Source organism: Aureobasidium subglaciale (genome assembly GCF_000721755.1).
Source record: "Aureobasidium subglaciale EXF-2481 unplaced genomic scaffold scaffold_15, whole genome shotgun sequence".
NCBI classification, from domain to species: Eukaryota; Fungi; Ascomycota; class Dothideomycetes; order Dothideales; family Saccotheciaceae; genus Aureobasidium; species Aureobasidium subglaciale.
Window position 1 is genome coordinate 23,413 of NW_013566980.1, and position 16,700 is coordinate 40,112.

Genomic DNA, 16,700 nt, shown 5'->3' on the forward strand with positions numbered 1-16,700 from the left:
CTATTTGAGATGGCCGCTGAGCAGAGATGAGTATGGCCAGAAGGTAAACATCCCCGCAAAATGAGTTCCAGTTGTATGTACGCCAGCACGCGACCCGTCGAATACATGGTTGGTAGAGGAACTAGCGGAGCGAACGGCGAATCTAGTCCTCGTCAAAGCAGCGGCCAGAGAGTTTAGACTTCCAGAAGTCGGACTTGCTTGCTCGACACCTTCCTTTTTGGGACCAGATTCTTATCTCATCGAGGTCACAAGCCTTGAGCCGAGGGTACTTGGCACGTCAAGCTTCAGGGTTCAAGACAAAATGGCAGAGCTTAGGACGGCTTGTCGCCCATTGGCAGGGATCTTGGTAAGGCTTGGTCGCTTGCCCCAGTCGTGAACATGCCAGAGATACCAGTTCACCAAGCCGAAGTTCAAGGTTCGAAGAGAGCGAGTTCTCCCTATTTCTGGTTGACAATGGCAGCGCGATGAAGCCCAGACTTCAGCAAATGGCCAGCGTCGTGATTCAGATAAGCTTGAGACTGTCAATCAATCCTTTACCGTGGTAATTACGTACCGTTTTCTGGAAGGTTGGTGCAAGGACGAAATACGCGAGGTGGCGTTTGTGAGTTATCGCAAGGCTCGTAATCCTATTTCGCCGTGTCTTGATGGCGTCCACACCGTGGGAATGTGTATCTCCAGTCCAAAACACCAATTGACCAACTGACCAGACTGTGGTGATAAACACGACAAGTAATGCAAGATAAGAGGCAAAAGTGAGATCGCGCACAACAAAAATATCCATGAGCTTCGCCAAACATACATGACGCGTCGCTCAGTAACTTATGTGTGTGCGCGCTAAGTCATCAAACGAGGAACGATCAAAGGGGTCCGGGATCTGTGCTTCCCCATGCGGGGTACGGGCATAAGAAAACAAATCTCGATGATCCGCGGCCTTCGCTTCTTGACATAGTACAAGTATCTACACATTCGCAACTCTGATCATCCTGCAGCTGAGATAGCAGGCAAGTGTACTTCCGGAATTGGCAGGTCTGATGGCTATCAGTCAATTGACTTGTTGTCCTTCCTAGAATTTCCCGGCGTCGCCGAAGTACTGATTGATGTCTCCGGTTGATTGTGGTCGCCCGGGCTCAGCGAATATGCATCATTCGCAAGGAACATCGATTGCGACTCCTTCTCTCATGGCTTTCTTGATTGCGTCGACCACAACCAAAGCTCGAACAGCATCTATTCCTGAGCACGTAGGTTCTTCAAGTCCTCTAACAACTTGAACGAACTGCTCCACCTGCAACTCGAAAGGCACTTTGCTGGTTCCAACGCTCAATGTGTCCTCCTCCAGATCCTGAGTCCAGTCTTTCACTTTGCCATCATAACTCCATCTTTTCATATCCGGCACACTCAATGATGCGTCCGTACCAAATATCCTGTAGAAATCCATGCCTCTAGCTGGTATGGTGGGATTCTCTCCGGTGCCAGACTCGAAGTTGTGAGGCGAGGGCACAGCATCCGAGACGACAAAGGTGCCAACACACCCACTCGCGAATCTTATCAACACGGCCACACCCTCTTCAGCATCAAAGTTTCTCTGTTTTATGGTTTCTTCAGCTGTCACTCGAACAATAGGTCCAAGTAAAAATTGAAGAATATCAACATCGTGTACCAGATTGATGAGGATAGGACCGCCGTTAGTACCGTCCTTTCTCCATTCGCCAACGCCCTCTAAGTATTCTGACGGCTTGCAGATTGTCCAGAGACCCGACACTGCAACAGCACGGCCTAGCGATGGTAAGGCGGCTTTCGTAGCTCTGACGTAGCGATTGAATCTCCTGTGATGTCCAACGGCCAACTTTGCAGTGGACTTCTTCGCATGCTCCAGAAGTTCCATGGCGCTAGCGATATCTGTTGCGATCGGTTTCTCGCATAATACAGAAATACCAGCGTCCAGCAGCCCCTTGGAGATGGGAACATGTGTGTGGTTCGGCGTGCAGACTATTGCTGCTTGCGGCTTGTCTGTGGATGCCAACATATCCGCGATAGTTGGGTATAGTGGAACATTGAATCCCGCTGCGACTTCTTGGGCTGCGGGATTACTGTCGACAAAACAGGCAAGCTTCGCCGATGGTGTATTGAGAATCGCAGAGGCATGGCGAGGGCCGATGAGACCAGCGCCTATGATGGCGAATGTTACAGGATGTTGAGCCATGTCTTTGGGGCAATGATACAGATTTCTGCTACACGGGAGACAAGATGCGACCCCATCTGACTAAGTAGGGAACCAGTTGATGCTTGTAGGATTCAAGGAGCATGTCGGATGCTTTCGCGGCAGATGATGAAAACTCCCCGCACAAATTGGATACCGGAGTCAATTACCGATATCGTCGTGCTCACGACCCTGTCTTCTCGGCTATGACCTTATCCACTGCTTACTACATGGTTCAAAAGTGCTTCCTGGATGCCTAAAGTAGAGCCATCCTGCTATACGAGCCTATAGTAGTCTTGCGTGGTTGTCTTGTGCTTGGGTGGTTTGATTACGTTTCAGGCTCTACATGAGGAGTTGAATACTTGCCCAGTAACGAATTCCAGACGCAAGGCATGTGAGCGTGATGCCACTGCGTACAGCAATGTCGATCGGGGAGACACATCGTCTGACTGACTCTCTTCGCTAAACCACCCAGTCGAAAGCATGACCACGCCTCTCCACAGCCCATTGTCATCCGGTATCATCGTGTAGGAGGGTGGCATGTACAGAGTTTAGCACATAGTGAGGGAGATTGACATAGCAGAGATGTCGAATGTAAAAGCATTTTAGGACTCTTCTATATAAATTCAATGCTTCTATAAACCTAGCATTGAAAACTTGACATCACTGCTCTCTCTCTCTCTCTCTACTCGTTGATTCTGTGCTGCCAGACTTCCTGCTCCGCTCGGGCAGAGTAGGTGCTAGCACCCAAGATAGCTTGCATTTGTTCAACACCGGTGAAGAGAATCTGCCTGGCTACGAACCAATGGATGCCCTCGTGACAAGGCGGGCTGGTAAGGGAGCCTCTATAGAACCAGAACTCGTTGAAGTGCAATACGGATTGCAATGCGTAATCGAGATTCATCTCAATCTGCTGTTCGTACTCGGGGCCAGTCTCGTTGAAGCCGATCATAGGAGGAAGCTGAGTGAAGAAAGAAGCATCACTGTTACCAGGATCGAGACGGAAGGCAAGGACAGCTTTCTCATGGCCATCTGCGTCGCCATGGACGAAGTGCATCTCGGCCTTGCTGCGGTCACCGCCAACTGAGTGATCTGCTGGTGCATGGATGTGCCAGCCGAGGAGATAAACAGTCTCGTTGTCGTAAGTAAACGAGGGATTGGCAGTTATATCATCGCGGCTAAGAGCGAATCCTGGTCCGAATCCCCAGTTCCTGTACATGCCAGTGGTGTTGCCAGTGTAGTTGTGGAAGGTTGGAATGTGATTAAGAGAGAGACCATTGTTCAGCGACAGTGCGATGGGTGACTGCTGTGTACCTGTCTGACAGAGCTGGTACATTGGATCAAGCTTTCCCCAGTTGTATGATGCCTCATAGGCCCACTCAGGGTTCTCAATGGTCTCATTTGCCGCTTGTCTTTTGCGCAGGTGAGATTCGTGGGGACAAGCAAAGGTAGAGGGCAAGATGGCTGCAAGGGCAGCTAACGATTTGAAGAGCATGATGATGGTTGAGTTATGGAGACCGTGGTGTTGAAGTGGGATAAGACTGATGATGAATATAATAGTGGACCATTACCAGACTTTATATGATAAAGGTCAGCATCGAGGTCACTGCCATGTGTCCCGGCTTCACCCTTCCAATCTTGACGAAACCAAGCCTCAAAGTCACATTGTCACCTTTGACCATCGCTTATGTCAGTGCTCAATAAGCCAAGGTCTACAACGTGCCTCTCGACCTGCTTGGAATTGGCATACCAAGAGATGTTGTGAGAGTCACGTGGCGAGGTAGGACGAGCGCTGCTGCGGTCGGCTTGGCGTACATTCGAGGGCCTTGAATTGGCGGAGCCGACTGCTTGGCAAGGGCGGAGCGCTCAGTTTCGGGCCAGATTCTCGAACCTAAACCTCCCTCGTTGGCATGACCAGCCCGTGCTCCACGATTCTGACTTTGGTCCCGCCACCAAATCAATACTGAGCGTGGCTTGGCTGTTCGATACTCCGCCTTGACTTGCATGCCCGGTGTCGGTTAGATCGCATGCTCCCGGGAAGGGGCTTCGCAGTGTTCTATGCCTTCCCGTGTGCTGAACTCTGTCACAGCCTTCCACTCCCGATGATTAGAACAGAGCGACAACGAGCTGGAGCAATGTATAGTCATGTCTTGAGTCGACACTCAGACACAGGGAGTTGTGAACAAGATGTATCTCGGTGCCGTTGCTCCAGTGTGACAATGCTTCACACACGGCGAGGTGGAGAAGTACGTCGGCTTCCATGTCTGCTTCGATCACTCAAATTCGTCAGGCGTGCCCAGTTCATCTGTTATGCTCCTGCCCTATGGGGTCTTCGTTCACAGCACTGCCACTGGCAGAACTTGGTGATGGAGAGGCAGTCGATAATGACTGAACCATCTTACCGAGCACCAGGGCTTGCTCAATCTGCAACTCTTCTCCGAAGTATCGATACACCCCCGCCACGTAATTCCTGATCTCAGGAGTGGTTGTCGAACACGTGCTAGCGACGAAAAGTGGCCAGATGACGCCAAAGCTAGACAATGCTCTCATAATCGGTAGGTCACTAGTCACAGCTTCCGGGACAAAATAACGTGCTGGTTGTCGGAGGCCAGCCCAGGGAACTCCCTCATTCTGAGAAGTGTATTGTGGCATACCGGCCAAGATCTCGGTTTGGCACTGCCGCACGATCGTTTGCGAATGCTGCCATGCAAACCAGTACGTGTCTTTGATCTCAGCAAGCGACTGGAGCACAATCTCATTGACCATGATCCGACAGGATCGATATGATGCCCATATGTACCCCGTCGCTTGATCCGTATAGCGTAATTCGAAGCTGGGCAAGCCTCCTTCAACAGAGCATTTGTCCATGTAGTGAGCTATGAACTCGCCATCCCAACTTGACGGAACATCAGCAAATGCGGCGGTGAGTCTCGCATCCAGCTCAGCAGCACGAGATATAATGTCTTCTGGCGATGTGACAAGACGACTGGAGACAGCATATCGGAAATCTGCGCAATCAAGACTAAGATGCTGGAATCGAACTGCAGGATTCTCTGGCTCGAACAAGTACTCAAAGATCTTGGTCTGAAGAAGATGTACAAATGGTGGAGTTGCCAGACATCGCAGTAGACAGATCACGTTGATCCCAGTGATGACATGCAGAGTGAGCACTCGACCAGCTTTGCCTTGGACTCCCTCGAGACCACGAAGACTAAGCAAGGAAGCCGAACCATTGATATGCTGCTCCCATGCATCAAGAGACCGTGTGACACCGCCGGTAAGAGTTTCGTAGTTGGTCAGGACGAGAATTGCGAGTAGAGTCTCATCTCGTTTGACCTGGGATGGATCTCGAAGGGCGATGTTGGTGAGCCTCAAGGCAATCGTGTAATGATGTTGTGCGGATGTCAACAGGCGCTTGTCGGAGTAACGCTTCGACAGGTTGGCAATGCCGAAAGCCTTGATGCTAGCGATAACATGATCATTGCCAGACCTGTGAACGAAAGAATGATACATGTTGTTATTGATCACGCAATTGTTGAAGAAGAACGCGAAACATATATCATCGCTATCCATCGAGGGGGGAGACACAAACGCAGACACCGCTAGCGGTGAGCTATCCTCTGGTAAGGTGTTGTCCGAGTCGAGCGGCGACGACAGTGGTATAGAGACCTTGGTAATCACCCTGTCTTTCGGCCGCGTACCACGCACTCTTGTAGCAACCTCAACGCTCTGATCACAGATCCTGAGGCCATCCGCCTGGGGATAGCCAGGACACCGACGATGGGCGTTTGCACATCGACCGCAGCCGCCTGGTCGAATGTCGCATTTCTTCCGTCTCTTCCGACACTCGTCGCATCCTTTTGACGGCTTCCCGCGATATGGCATTACGACAAAACAGAACGGAAAGCGCGAAGCCTTCCGGAATAGGCATAAGAGTCTTCGAGAAGATGGCTGAGTTGCCCATGCATTATGCGCGACTTGCGAGCGGACGCGGCCTGAATCCTTCGGTGAGCTCTAGGCGTCGATCAATTCCCCAACTGGGTATCCAACGCGCCCTCACAATTACGCGCCGCAGCGACCTTTCGATAACGGCTTTCCCAGTGGTAGGCACTTTAATCTTCAACATGCTAACAACTCGGTCAGAGCGTGGACTTTGACGTCTGACATGACGCTTGTCATAGTAATCTTCGCTATGTCAATGCTTATGCTATCGAGATAGCGACTATTCCCAAGTCGGAAGCCAGCGCGCGTTTGCGAACTTGCCTCTGGTCATCAATGGGCTATGCAAGAGTGGTGCGATCGCATATAAAGAGGTGTAGAGTCCCCTTTGGATGGTATTGTATTCATCAAGATATCAATCGATCTCATACTATTCTGTCATCAAACTTACTTGACTTCGACTTTTCCAACACTCCGTCATCTGCTCAACATGCTATCATATAGAAACGACGTCTTTATTGCCGTCCTGATCTTCTACAGCTGTACAGCTCTGTTCTCAACCACTCGACTCGTACAACATGGTCTCCGAAAGACAGCTAGCGAGCGTCTCCTGCTCACGTTCAGCATCGGCAGAATACTTTGTGCTGCGTTTCAGCTAGCGACCATCAGCTATCCTAGGAACACAAGCGTCTGGGCAGGATACGTCACGACCTTTTCAATCTGCGTCTCAATTCTTCTATCGGCCTCTCTCGTGCTTCTTAAACGACTTGCCGAACGCGCAGGTAGCGACTTCCCCAAGGTTGCTGGCCGCGACTCGATGAGATTCTGCCAGCTACTGGTCATGATCGGCCTCATACTCGGCGTCGCAGGCGGTATCAGAGCGGACCAAAGTTGGGGTACTACTGGCTCGTATAGTCCCGACAGTCTTCAGAAAGCCAGTATCGTCATCTTCATCATCTCCTGGGCCTTGGTAGTCTCCATGGCTATTCACATACTCAGGAAGGCGCACAGTGCCTTGTTGAACTCCCAGAAAATTGCAATTGGCGTGTTCGCAATCAGCTTACCGCTACTGGCTGTACGCATCATCTACTCTGCTATTTCGATCTTCGGCAACCCGAGATCTTTCAGCTCGATTTATGGCGATGTCACAATCATGCTTTGTATGGCATTGATCGAGGAGGCTATTGTTGTGATTTTGTACGAGATACTGGCCTTCATCACGCTTGAAGTTGACGTTAGAGGACGTTCGGTAGACAGTGAATTTGACTCGCTGTCAGCCACAGAAACTGGCACTATTGCAGGCAAACAATGATTGATGCTTGGAACGGAGCGTGGGGTGGTATTGACATAAGAAGAGAATAACTAGACTTCCATCTAAATCCCGATTGAAACAACGTGTCGTTTCCCGTGCAGTAAGACGAGATGAATTTGAGGTTGAGGCTATGAATATGTTCTTGAAGATAATCGCACGTTTGAGATGGCAAAGAGATCGGAGGCGTTCACTGCTGAGCTTGTATGCTTGGCATGTATGTATACTCAGGTAATGTTTATTCCTTCATCGAATCCGATATGGTCTAGTGGCTAGGATTTCTCGCTCTCAAACCGTTCGAAAGAACAGCTAGGTCCGAGGAGGCCGGGGTTCAATTCCCCGTGTCGGAATCATCGTTTTGTTTTGCCAAATCAACATGGTTGTGTTGGTGGTCAAGGCGGGTGGAGTTTTTCTTGTTTGGCTTCGGCGATTTGCCGGTGTGGGACCATGCCATTGTTTTGTGGGGGTCTCCTTACCCGGCGCACGGGTCTACGAATCTCATCGTGTAAGTATAGATTGAAAGTGTAGATGCATGAACACAAATCGGATTTAGTGACTACTCCCATAGCAGTTTCATCACGACACCCTTCCATCCTTTTCTCACTGGCTCGGGAGTTTCGGGATTATCTCTGATCTCGTCCAGAGCGGCTCTGATAGGAATGTCTTCTAGCGCGACAAACTTGGTGCCCTTGTAATATTTCCAAGCAAGGTAGGCAACCAAAATCAATGGAATATCCCTGGATTGTGTTAGTGGAAGACGGAGATTCTGAACAACATCGGGGACGTACAAGTATGATGACACGAAAGAGCTAGCCGACCATCCGCCACGAGTGAACACAGCGAAGCCGTTCGTCAGCAAGATCAACAGACAAGCTGTCAGTGCAACAGCAGAGCTGTAAGCTGTGGAGATGTGTGAGCTTGATCACTCTCAGAAGTACTAAAGCGTTCAACTTACGAGTCCATTTGTTATGCCATGGTAGCTCTGTCCTTGCGATACCTTGCTTTTTCATAGCAGCCAAAAGTCTAAGATGATTGACCAGAACGCAAGACCAAGAGATCAAGACACCACAACCAACCAGATCCACAAACCAGTAAAACACAGTCAAGGCTGAAGAGCTCAAGCTCATGAAAGCCAAGAACATGAAGACTGTCTGGAGAAGAACACACATATATGGCACGCCCCAGGCAGTTGTGCGGAGGAAAATAGCAGGAGCCTGTTTCTTCAAAGCTAGAGAGTAGAGCACACGAGTTCCAGCCAGAAGAGCTTGGTTGGAAGATGACCAGGCGGAGGTGATGACTACGGCATTGACGATAGATGGAATAGCCTTGATCCCGGCGGCGGATGCTGCAATGACGAAAGGACTCTGTGCAGCGGTACCGCTTTCATCCTGAAGACGTTCATCGTCGCTGGAGACAAGCATACCCACGATCAGAACAGAAGCAACGTAGAAGAGTGCGACACGAGCGAACACTCTTTTACAAGCCTTGGGGATGTTTTGTCTTGGATTCTTGGTCTCGGCCGCGGCCATGGCGATCGATTCGACACCAGCAAAGGAGAAGACCGCATTGATCATGACGGACCAGAAGCCAAGGAAGTTACCCCATGATCCAGTAGCGATATGCTCGACGAAGGGACCGGGATGTTTCCAGTACCTGAAGCCGATGCGAGGAACTCCAGATACACCACCAAGGTCAATGCAAAGACCCAAAATGATCAGTCCGACGACCAGTGCGATCTTCAGTAAGGCAAAGAAGAATTCCACTTCACCGTAGATGCCCACGAACGCGATTCCGACCACAAAAGTCAAAACGATGAAAATGACAATCCACAACGACGGATTGATATCAGTCCAGTATTGAAACAACACACAGATGGCCGAGATCTCTGACGGGATACTTAGAAGGTTTCCATAGATAATGTTCCATCCAATAGCAAAGCCGAATGCAGGATCAACAAGGAACTCTGCATGTCGAACAAAAGATCCAGTAACGGGCAAAAGTGCGGTGACCTCTCCAAGAGCGAATTGAACAGCACAAACGATCAGGCCAACGAAAGCATATCCCAGCAGTGCACCAAGAGGTCCTCCAGTCTGTAGCGAAGATCCCAGTCCAAGAAAGAGTCCAGTCCCAATGGCACCTTGCAGGTTGTCAGTTGGGAGCCCATCTAGCGAGCAAGACAGAGATCCATACCAGCCAACGCAATCATTTGAATATGCCTCTGCCCCAGGCCCCTCCTTAGATCCCTCTCCTCATTCTCCGTGACAAAATCACCATGTTGAACACTTTCATGCCCGCCATAGGGATTAACGCCCACATCCGCACTCTTCCCCGGCGCATCATAAGCACCTTCAATCATCGACATGCTCAGCAAACCATCCACGTCGATGACAATTGTAGGAGTCGGTATTTCCAAGACGACAGCAGAATTGTTGGGTGTGTGGAATCGCGTGGCCAGCACAATTGTAATTTCTCCAAAAATCTCCCTGAAGGTTTGCCTTTGCCTTTTGCCGCCCCTTTGAGGGTTGATCGCGTGCTTGGAAAGCTTAATCGCGCCACGTTCCTACGAGATAAGCTCTCAGGGTTGGTGGACATGTTAGCCGAGGGCTGACACGATTTATTCTATAAAAACACTTGAACTTAAGCGATGCGGCGCGCGGCCGTCTGCATGCATTTCTCTCGGTACGAGGCTCAACCATTGTTAGTTGATATGATCGTAACCATTTCAAATCCATATTCACCCAGGTGAAAAGTAACAGCAGAATGAAAATTGGTGCGTTAAGAACAGATTAAGAGTGATCTTTTGCAATCCAGATCTAATGAAAGCAATGAAACAGACAAAGGAGATAAAGGGTAGTAAGCTATGCGATGAGGCAGGAAGTAGCAAAAAGAGGTCCCGGACAAGTAATCAAGCCAATGACATGTCACAACACAACACGTCCAGAAAAACAACAGAGATACGAAAATGGTGGCTAACTTAAGCCTCTGAATGTCGAGCTGGTCATCTTTGACGAGTTGAGGCTGGCAGAGGCTCAGTTGTCAACAGCTGATTGCTCATGGCCGCACCATTCGTGTGGGTGTGTCGCAATGAGCCCATGACGTGTCGTCCTGCACTTCTAGACAGTGAACCAACATCATGTTTTCCTAGAGAAAGTTAGTACAGAACTCGGCAGGGAGCTTTTCCGACATAACTTACCATCGCAGCACGCTCTCACATTCTCTAGCCCATCGTGGTCGTGATCGTGTCCTGTGAGGACATTGCCCAAATCTTCGGTGCTATCTTCAACAACACTTGCATCGTAGATTGTCGGCTCAAGGGGCCTACGAGTACTCATTGCACTTTTGCTTCGCTTGCTAGAGAAACTGCCGCGCATACTCCCACCTGGACTCTTGAACAAGCCACCCATGATGCCCATACGCCCTTGGGATCCGTCAGACGAACCGAGATCTCTTCTTTGGGACGCAGCGGCAGGCTGACGTCTGGCAAGCGATGGCACTTCGGATGCGTGAGGTCTGTGTGGCGATGAGTTGCGAGTCGTTCTGCTGTTGTAGCTACTCAGACTCATACGAGTGCGAACTGTATTACGACTCTGACTTCGCATTGTTGGGTTGAACTCATCGACCATGTCTTGGGTCATTTCCTGGTTTTCACGCTCAGAGCCGGTACGAAGCAAAAGGTACGAGAGAGCGTTGAACCAGGTGTCGTGTCTTTGCGCCGTAGGGGCTGTAAACACAATCTCACGACCTGGGGTTACTATCACCAAGCTCTTCCTATGCAGACCTGGTGGATATGCATTGTCGTCGGTAATGACACGGACAGCCTCGATAGCGACACTCTTTGCCTTGGATTGCTGTTTGCCCAGTGTTGAAGGATCATGCTCACTCCAGTAGAGTGTCCTTGTGTAAGGATGAACCCAGAAGAACCTTCTGTGCCTCGAAGCACTGATCTCTGAGCGACCAGCCTTACGTGTGTACTTCCAAAGATACTCTCCAATCATAGTCTGGGTGATAGCTTGGATCATGCGGGGATCAGTGGCAGGCAGCATGTCTTCAGGGTACAGAACGCCTCTTCCAGGCTGGATACGTTCGTCCACCTCCGACACGAAGCTCGAGATAGAACTAGCACGAGTGGTGGGTGACATTGGGTCTGGGCGACCAGCAGGAATCGGGGCAAGGGCGCGATTGGCAGTACCACGTACAGATTGGATAGATCTGCTGAAGCTTGGTGTACGTGAGCGTAGTGATGGAGGGGGCTTGTTGAGTGAGCCTGCAGGAACAGGTGGAGGGGCCATGCCAGGCTGCAGGTTCTTTTGTCCTGCAGCTGCAGCAATCCGTTGAGTGTGGTCCAGAGGCAGAGGCGGTTGCGATGTAGTGTTCTTGTGCATGCTACCCGAACTGGCAGGACGACGAGGAGCTTTGATGTTGGCAGCCTCAGCCGCATATGGGGTCTCCGAGGCTCTTCTTGGACTCTCAGGCTTGAGTGGTGTACCTTCATCAATGTTGACAGCAGGAATCATCAGAGGAGTCTTGCGACGCATCATCTTGTCAATCTCGTCAGAAGATACCATTGTCTGCGTTCCCATTTCGGAAGTAGGAATACGTTTGATCGCAGGTCTTTCGCCATTGTTCGACAAGCTGCGCTGGCTAGAACCGACATTATTGGACACCTCTGCGAACGGCTGTCTGAATGGACTGTCCTGTTCAATCTGAGGTGTTGAGTGATTTTCATCGGCAAAGACAAGCGTCGGTTCTTCAAGATTGACTCCCTTGGCACCGCCAAAGAGTCGAGGCTCTGGCAATAAAGGACCATCTCTACTGCTTGTACGTGGCGGGAATTGGGCACCAGAAGCAAGGAAGGCAGCACCAGGACGGGCTGCGTCAGTACCTGGGATGCTGCTATCCGCTTGTTCGGAGGAAGCCACATCACCGTTCATCAATGACAGCTCAGCACGGTTCGAGCTGCTTCTTGTAGGTGAGTACAACTCCTCGTCCACAATGGGCTCCCATTGTTGAGAGCGTACTGTTGAGAATGTGAACATGTCTTTGTTTGACTCAGGTTCTCTTCCAAGCTGTGGCATGCTAGGGGTACGCGGCTCGGTGTGAGAGGTCATGAAAGAAGAGAACTCCAACGAAGGGGTCTGTACAGGCTCAGGCGAGGAGGCTAAGGCGGGCTCCGACGACATGGATTTGGAAGGTGACATGGCGAACGACGGCATGGCCTTCGCCGAAGATACGGGCTCAATAGGCTCTGTATGTGAAACAGGACCAGTGGATATGGAGAAGACTTCAGGCTTCTTGGTCTCAACAACAGGTATAATAGGCTCCGTATGGGTAGTGGCGTATTGTGAGATTGAGAACTTTTCTGGTTCTTTGATGATAGGAGCCATGGCTACTGGCTCGGTGTGATGAGTTGAGAAAGTGGACATAGACAACTTTTCAGCCTCCTTGAGAGGCACTGTTGCAGCGACGGGCTCGGTATGAGAGGATGAGAAGGTCGACATGGCCAATTGCGGCACCTCTCTTCGAGCGGGAACTGCAGCGACGGGTTCGGTGTGGGTGCTTGAGAGGCTTGTCATGCTCAAGACTTGCGGTGTTGCTTGGACGGGAGCCACAGTAGCAAGATCTTGTGGGACGGACTTGAACAATCTCTCCTTGACCTCGGGCAAAGTATTGGCCCTAGACTCGATCGCTTCTGAGAATAGCTTTGGCATGGCGGACTGCAACAAAGGTTCACTATCAACGAATTGACCGGGCATGGTTGAGCTTGCGGCAGATGGACTCTGCACGTTGTTCTCTGCGATTCCTCTGGCGCCATGCTCTGTCTTGTCATCATTACAAGAAGTTGAGTTACCGAGTGCAAACCCGGCGACACCGGCGATAGCTGCACCCACTGCGCCGGCGGCAGTACCCACAATAGACTTGGACTCCGGCTCCCAAGGTTCGGTCATCATAGCAGAATCAACCATTTTGGGCCTTGAAACTTCCGTAACGAGAGGAGCTTCAGCAAGAGCGGGTTTCTTGACGGTCTCAGGACTCATAGGAGCAGACTCAATGCCAGCATCGGTCGATGTCTCTTCGCCACTGTCGCTATCGTTACTGAGTCCGTCCAATTCGGCGCTCAGACTTTGACCAAATTGAACAGGCGTTCTCTGGCTGGCTTGGCTAGCGGGACTGTCGGCGGAGTCGCTAGCGAAAACAGCACTGTTGCGAGCAGAGCCATTGGTGGAGCGACGGCCCTTACTAAGGCGTAGCTTGTACTTTGGCTGCTGACCCTGGACAGGCGTCTTGATGTTCTCGAATTCATCAGCAGAAGTTGATGCGGTCGACATAAATGAGAGACGATTCTCAGCTTTACTGGTTGTGTATGGACCAGGTCTGGAAACAGGACGCGAAGATGAGCCTTGGTCTTTGCTGGGGCTGAATTCAGTTTCGGTCAAGTCGTCACTACTATCGCCATTGATAGTTTCAGCGCCGGTCTGGAAGGCAGCTTCAGTCTCCGTGTTAGTGTTGTCGTCGTCTTCGTTGGCTGTTTCGAAAGCATCGGTGTTTCCACGTTCATCAGCAGTCTCAAATGCATCAGTAGTGTCGGCGCTCTCGGGCTTGCCAAAGGCACCGGCGGTTCTGCCAAAGTTGAAGTTTCCGAAGGGAACAACCCCCGAGCTGATGTTGCGGGTAGCAGGGCGACTGGGGCTCTCGATCAAAGACTGATCTTCCCATTCGTCGTCGTCCATGATGATCTCGTGCTTAGCGGATCTAGCGGCTCCCAGTTTATCAGCACGTGCGCCCTTGTTGAACTTGATGCCGCTGTCGTCAGAACGACGCTTCTTGTTCACAGACAGGCCCACGCCACCGTCAGTTCGTTTATTGTCCAACTCGTCTCTGGCATCTTGCAACAAGCGCTTAAGCTCGAATTTCTCCGTCTTTTCCCTGTGGATGTTGTTCTTCAGGTTCTGGATCATACGATGGGCGTGGGTGAGCGAGGATTTCAGAGTTTCGGTTTCGAGCATGCCGTGTCTGGGAGTCGCCTTGACTGGCGAGTTTTGCGGAGAGACATCAGGAGTCGCGACATCGAAATCGCCCTTGTCACGTCCGAGAGAGCGCTGACCGTCTTGGGGCTGACTATCCGCGTTCCATCGTGCAGCTACAGCCTTTGCCAGCTGAGTGTTCTGAGATGTCAGCTCCTCAACCTTCTCCAGCAGGGAGTCGCGAGCCGTCTGGTGGCTGTTGACGTCGCGTCGTAGTGTAAAAAGCTCGGCCTCGTGGTGCTTCTTGACAGACTCGTGGTCGTCGCTGAGCTTCCCGTGTGCGGCCTTGAGATCCTCCAAGTCGCGTTCGGCAGTGTCCTTTTCGGCCTGTGCAAATTTGAGTTGTTGCGACAGACGCTGTTCCTTGTCGGTGGCTTCTCTCAGTTGTGCCGTCAGGTCTTGCATCTGCGTTTCCAAGTTCCAATTCTCATCCTTGCACTTTTGCTCGCTTTCATCCAGCATACGCAGGCGCTGCATTAGACTGGTCATGTCTGTCTCGAGCTGCTCCTTCTGTGTCGTGGCATCCTTGAGCGCATTCTCTTTCTCGGCCAAGACTGCTTGCAACTGTCTGACCTGAGCAAGGAGAGAGGTACTGATCTCGGTAGCAAACTCGATGTCGTGGACACGATTGGTGGGCTGATTGCGCTGTCGTCTGGAGCTTTCGATTGGACCGCGCTTGACTGGAGAAGTGCGCGAGTCGGAGGTGAAGACGGCAGGGCTCGGCGGTGCAGCGCTAAAGTCTGTCGACACTATGCGCGACTTGGGCAGGAAGGCACGAGCAGAGTCCTTGCCAATCTCGGTGTAGTCCTTCTCAAGCTGATCCAACTTCTTCTGCAGCTCTGGCGTGATTTCCTCGGAGGCGCCCTCCTCAACATCCTTCAAGCGGGCAGCCAAGTCTTTGCGCTGTTGGAGCAAAGTGGTGCCGAGTTTGGAGGCATCTTGGATGCGTCGCTCCGTGTCCTTGAGATGGGCTTCGAGCGCGCGCTTCGCCTGAGCGGGGGAGCCGGAGTTGTAAAGGGAGAAGACCTGATTATCGAAGGAAGCATAGCGGTGCGGACTCGGTTGGGTGGCATTGGGATTGACAAAGGGATCGTCGCCATTCGACGACAGGTTGGCGGTCGTGGCCATTGTGTGCTGCCACAGGTGTGCGACTCTGTCGCGACACGCAAGAATGGGACCGAATTAGGATTGTCGGAGAAGAAGATTAGCGAATGGGCTGCATCAGAGGCATAGGCGATATGATAAGTTATGCGGTTGCGGGATGTTGTTGTTGTGGGTTGCCGGCGACAAACACTGGGCCGCCGTTGAAAGTTTGTTTTGAGCGTAAAATGACAAAGTAAAGGCAGTAAAAAGAAGAAGAAAAGGAGATTGATAGTTGTAATTCGACGACCGCACTGTTGTTCGTCCGGCTCGCTCTCTCTTCTTGGACAGCTGTCGGGAAGCAGCAGAGACAAGTTGTTGGACGAAACAAACACCCCAAGACAGTCGTGCACGGAAAGGGAGGGGGAATTGCTGCGGAAGGTGCAAGCCTCAATCTCGAAATGCTCCGGACTTGGCACCCATGTCTACTTTGATTGGCTCATCTCACTGCCGGGATACTCGGGCCCCCACCATCTACCACCCTCAATACTCTTCTGCTCAGCTCTATGCAGATACATGATCGAAAGCTTCGAGATCCTTCAGAAATCTCTGGGTATTGGCGGATCAATCCTCGGGCCACGCGAGCAAGATTCCATGGATTGTGATACTTCCAGATCACGACCACTTCTACCTTGTCGTTGGCGTAGACTTCCACGCACCATGGGCCCAGATACCAGCTAGAGGAATCCACCTAGCGTCACGACTCGTGCACGACATGCAGCTTAGCTTGTCTCTCCCTCAGGCAATCATTTGAGCCACATGATTCTGAACCTTTGACTCCAACCTGAAACGCCTGCACATAGCTTTGGTGTCTCCCTGTCGTTCGTCGCATACGGCTCGGCCCAGTCCGGGGCCTGTCACCCATATATACCCCCTATCTGATTTGATCGCCGCCTGGGTTACCGTCTTCTCGTTCTTGACGGGTATCAAACGCTCTACTGCACACTCCAGTGCCGACGCCTCTCTTACGGTCACGCAGTCTCCAAACGTTAAGCACGACTCAAAACAGAAACTTTTCTGGCCTCACGTTGCCACAAGTGGTCTGTCTCGAATCTTTATCTGGAACGAGTCAATCGATATCAATCATTGGGCC

General features: G+C 51.3%; 6 protein-coding genes across 6 annotated transcripts; 1 reads left to right on the forward strand and 5 right to left on the reverse strand.

Moving 5' to 3' along the window:
• Window positions 1-1,141: 1,141 nt before the first annotated feature.
• AUEXF2481DRAFT_30796 (uncharacterized protein) lies at window positions 1,142-2,200 on the reverse strand (the record flags this gene model as incomplete). Its single annotated transcript, XM_013486800.1, has 1 exon — window positions 1,142-2,200. One exon carries the CDS (start codon window positions 2,198-2,200, stop codon window positions 1,142-1,144), a length of 1,059 nt encoding a protein of 352 aa, XP_013342254.1.
• Window positions 2,201-2,541: 341 nt separating this feature from the next.
• On the reverse strand, window positions 2,542-3,958 carry AUEXF2481DRAFT_299686 (uncharacterized protein). The gene has a single exon (XM_013486937.1). The coding sequence runs from the start codon at window positions 3,690-3,692 to the stop codon at window positions 2,883-2,885; it is 810 nt and encodes a 269-aa protein (XP_013342391.1). The 5' UTR covers window positions 3,693-3,958; the 3' UTR covers window positions 2,542-2,882.
• Window positions 3,959-4,350: 392 nt separating this feature from the next.
• On the reverse strand, window positions 4,351-6,306 carry AUEXF2481DRAFT_299151 (uncharacterized protein). Its single transcript, XM_013486938.1, has one exon. It carries the CDS (start codon window positions 6,080-6,082, stop codon window positions 4,499-4,501), a length of 1,584 nt encoding a protein of 527 aa, XP_013342392.1. The 5' UTR covers window positions 6,083-6,306; the 3' UTR covers window positions 4,351-4,498.
• A 22-nt stretch (window positions 6,307-6,328) lies between these two features.
• On the forward strand, window positions 6,329-7,532 carry AUEXF2481DRAFT_41448 (uncharacterized protein). The gene has a single exon (XM_013486857.1). The coding sequence runs from the start codon at window positions 6,627-6,629 to the stop codon at window positions 7,446-7,448; it is 822 nt and encodes a 273-aa protein (XP_013342311.1). The 5' UTR covers window positions 6,329-6,626; the 3' UTR covers window positions 7,449-7,532.
• A 469-nt stretch (window positions 7,533-8,001) lies between these two features.
• On the reverse strand, window positions 8,002-9,807 carry AUEXF2481DRAFT_47428 (uncharacterized protein; the record flags this gene model as incomplete). The annotated part of the gene is made up of 4 exons (XM_013486897.1): window positions 8,002-8,182; window positions 8,234-8,345; window positions 8,401-9,582; window positions 9,636-9,807. 4 exons carry the CDS (start codon window positions 9,805-9,807, stop codon window positions 8,002-8,004), a joined length of 1,647 nt encoding a protein of 548 aa, XP_013342351.1.
• Window positions 9,808-10,248: 441 nt separating this feature from the next.
• AUEXF2481DRAFT_299282 (uncharacterized protein) lies at window positions 10,249-15,949 on the reverse strand. The gene is made up of 2 exons (XM_013486939.1): window positions 10,639-15,949; window positions 10,249-10,586 (listed from the first exon to the last, which is right to left on the reverse strand). The coding sequence occupies exons 1-2, from the start codon at window positions 15,593-15,595 to the stop codon at window positions 10,444-10,446; spliced, it is 5,100 nt and encodes a 1,699-aa protein (XP_013342393.1). The 5' UTR covers window positions 15,596-15,949; the 3' UTR covers window positions 10,249-10,443.
• Between the last annotated feature and the right edge of the window lie 751 nt (window positions 15,950-16,700).

Excerpts from the sequence above, each read along its gene's own strand:
- AUEXF2481DRAFT_299686 (XM_013486937.1), bottom strand. The coding sequence starts at position 3,692 with ATGCTCTTCAAATCGTTAGCTGCCCTTGCAGCCATCTTGCCCTCTACC.
- AUEXF2481DRAFT_299151 (XM_013486938.1), bottom strand. The coding sequence starts at position 6,082 with ATGCCATATCGCGGGAAGCCGTCAAAAGGATGCGACGAGTGTCGGAAG.
- AUEXF2481DRAFT_41448 (XM_013486857.1), top strand. The coding sequence starts at position 6,627 with ATGCTATCATATAGAAACGACGTCTTTATTGCCGTCCTGATCTTCTAC.
- AUEXF2481DRAFT_299282 (XM_013486939.1), bottom strand. The coding sequence starts at position 15,595 with ATGGCCACGACCGCCAACCTGTCGTCGAATGGCGACGATCCCTTTGTC. Across the intron at positions 10,587-10,638 it reads TGTGAGAGCGTGCTGCGATG|GAAAACATGATGTTGGTTCA; the intron begins GTAAGTTATGTC and ends AACTTTCTCTAG.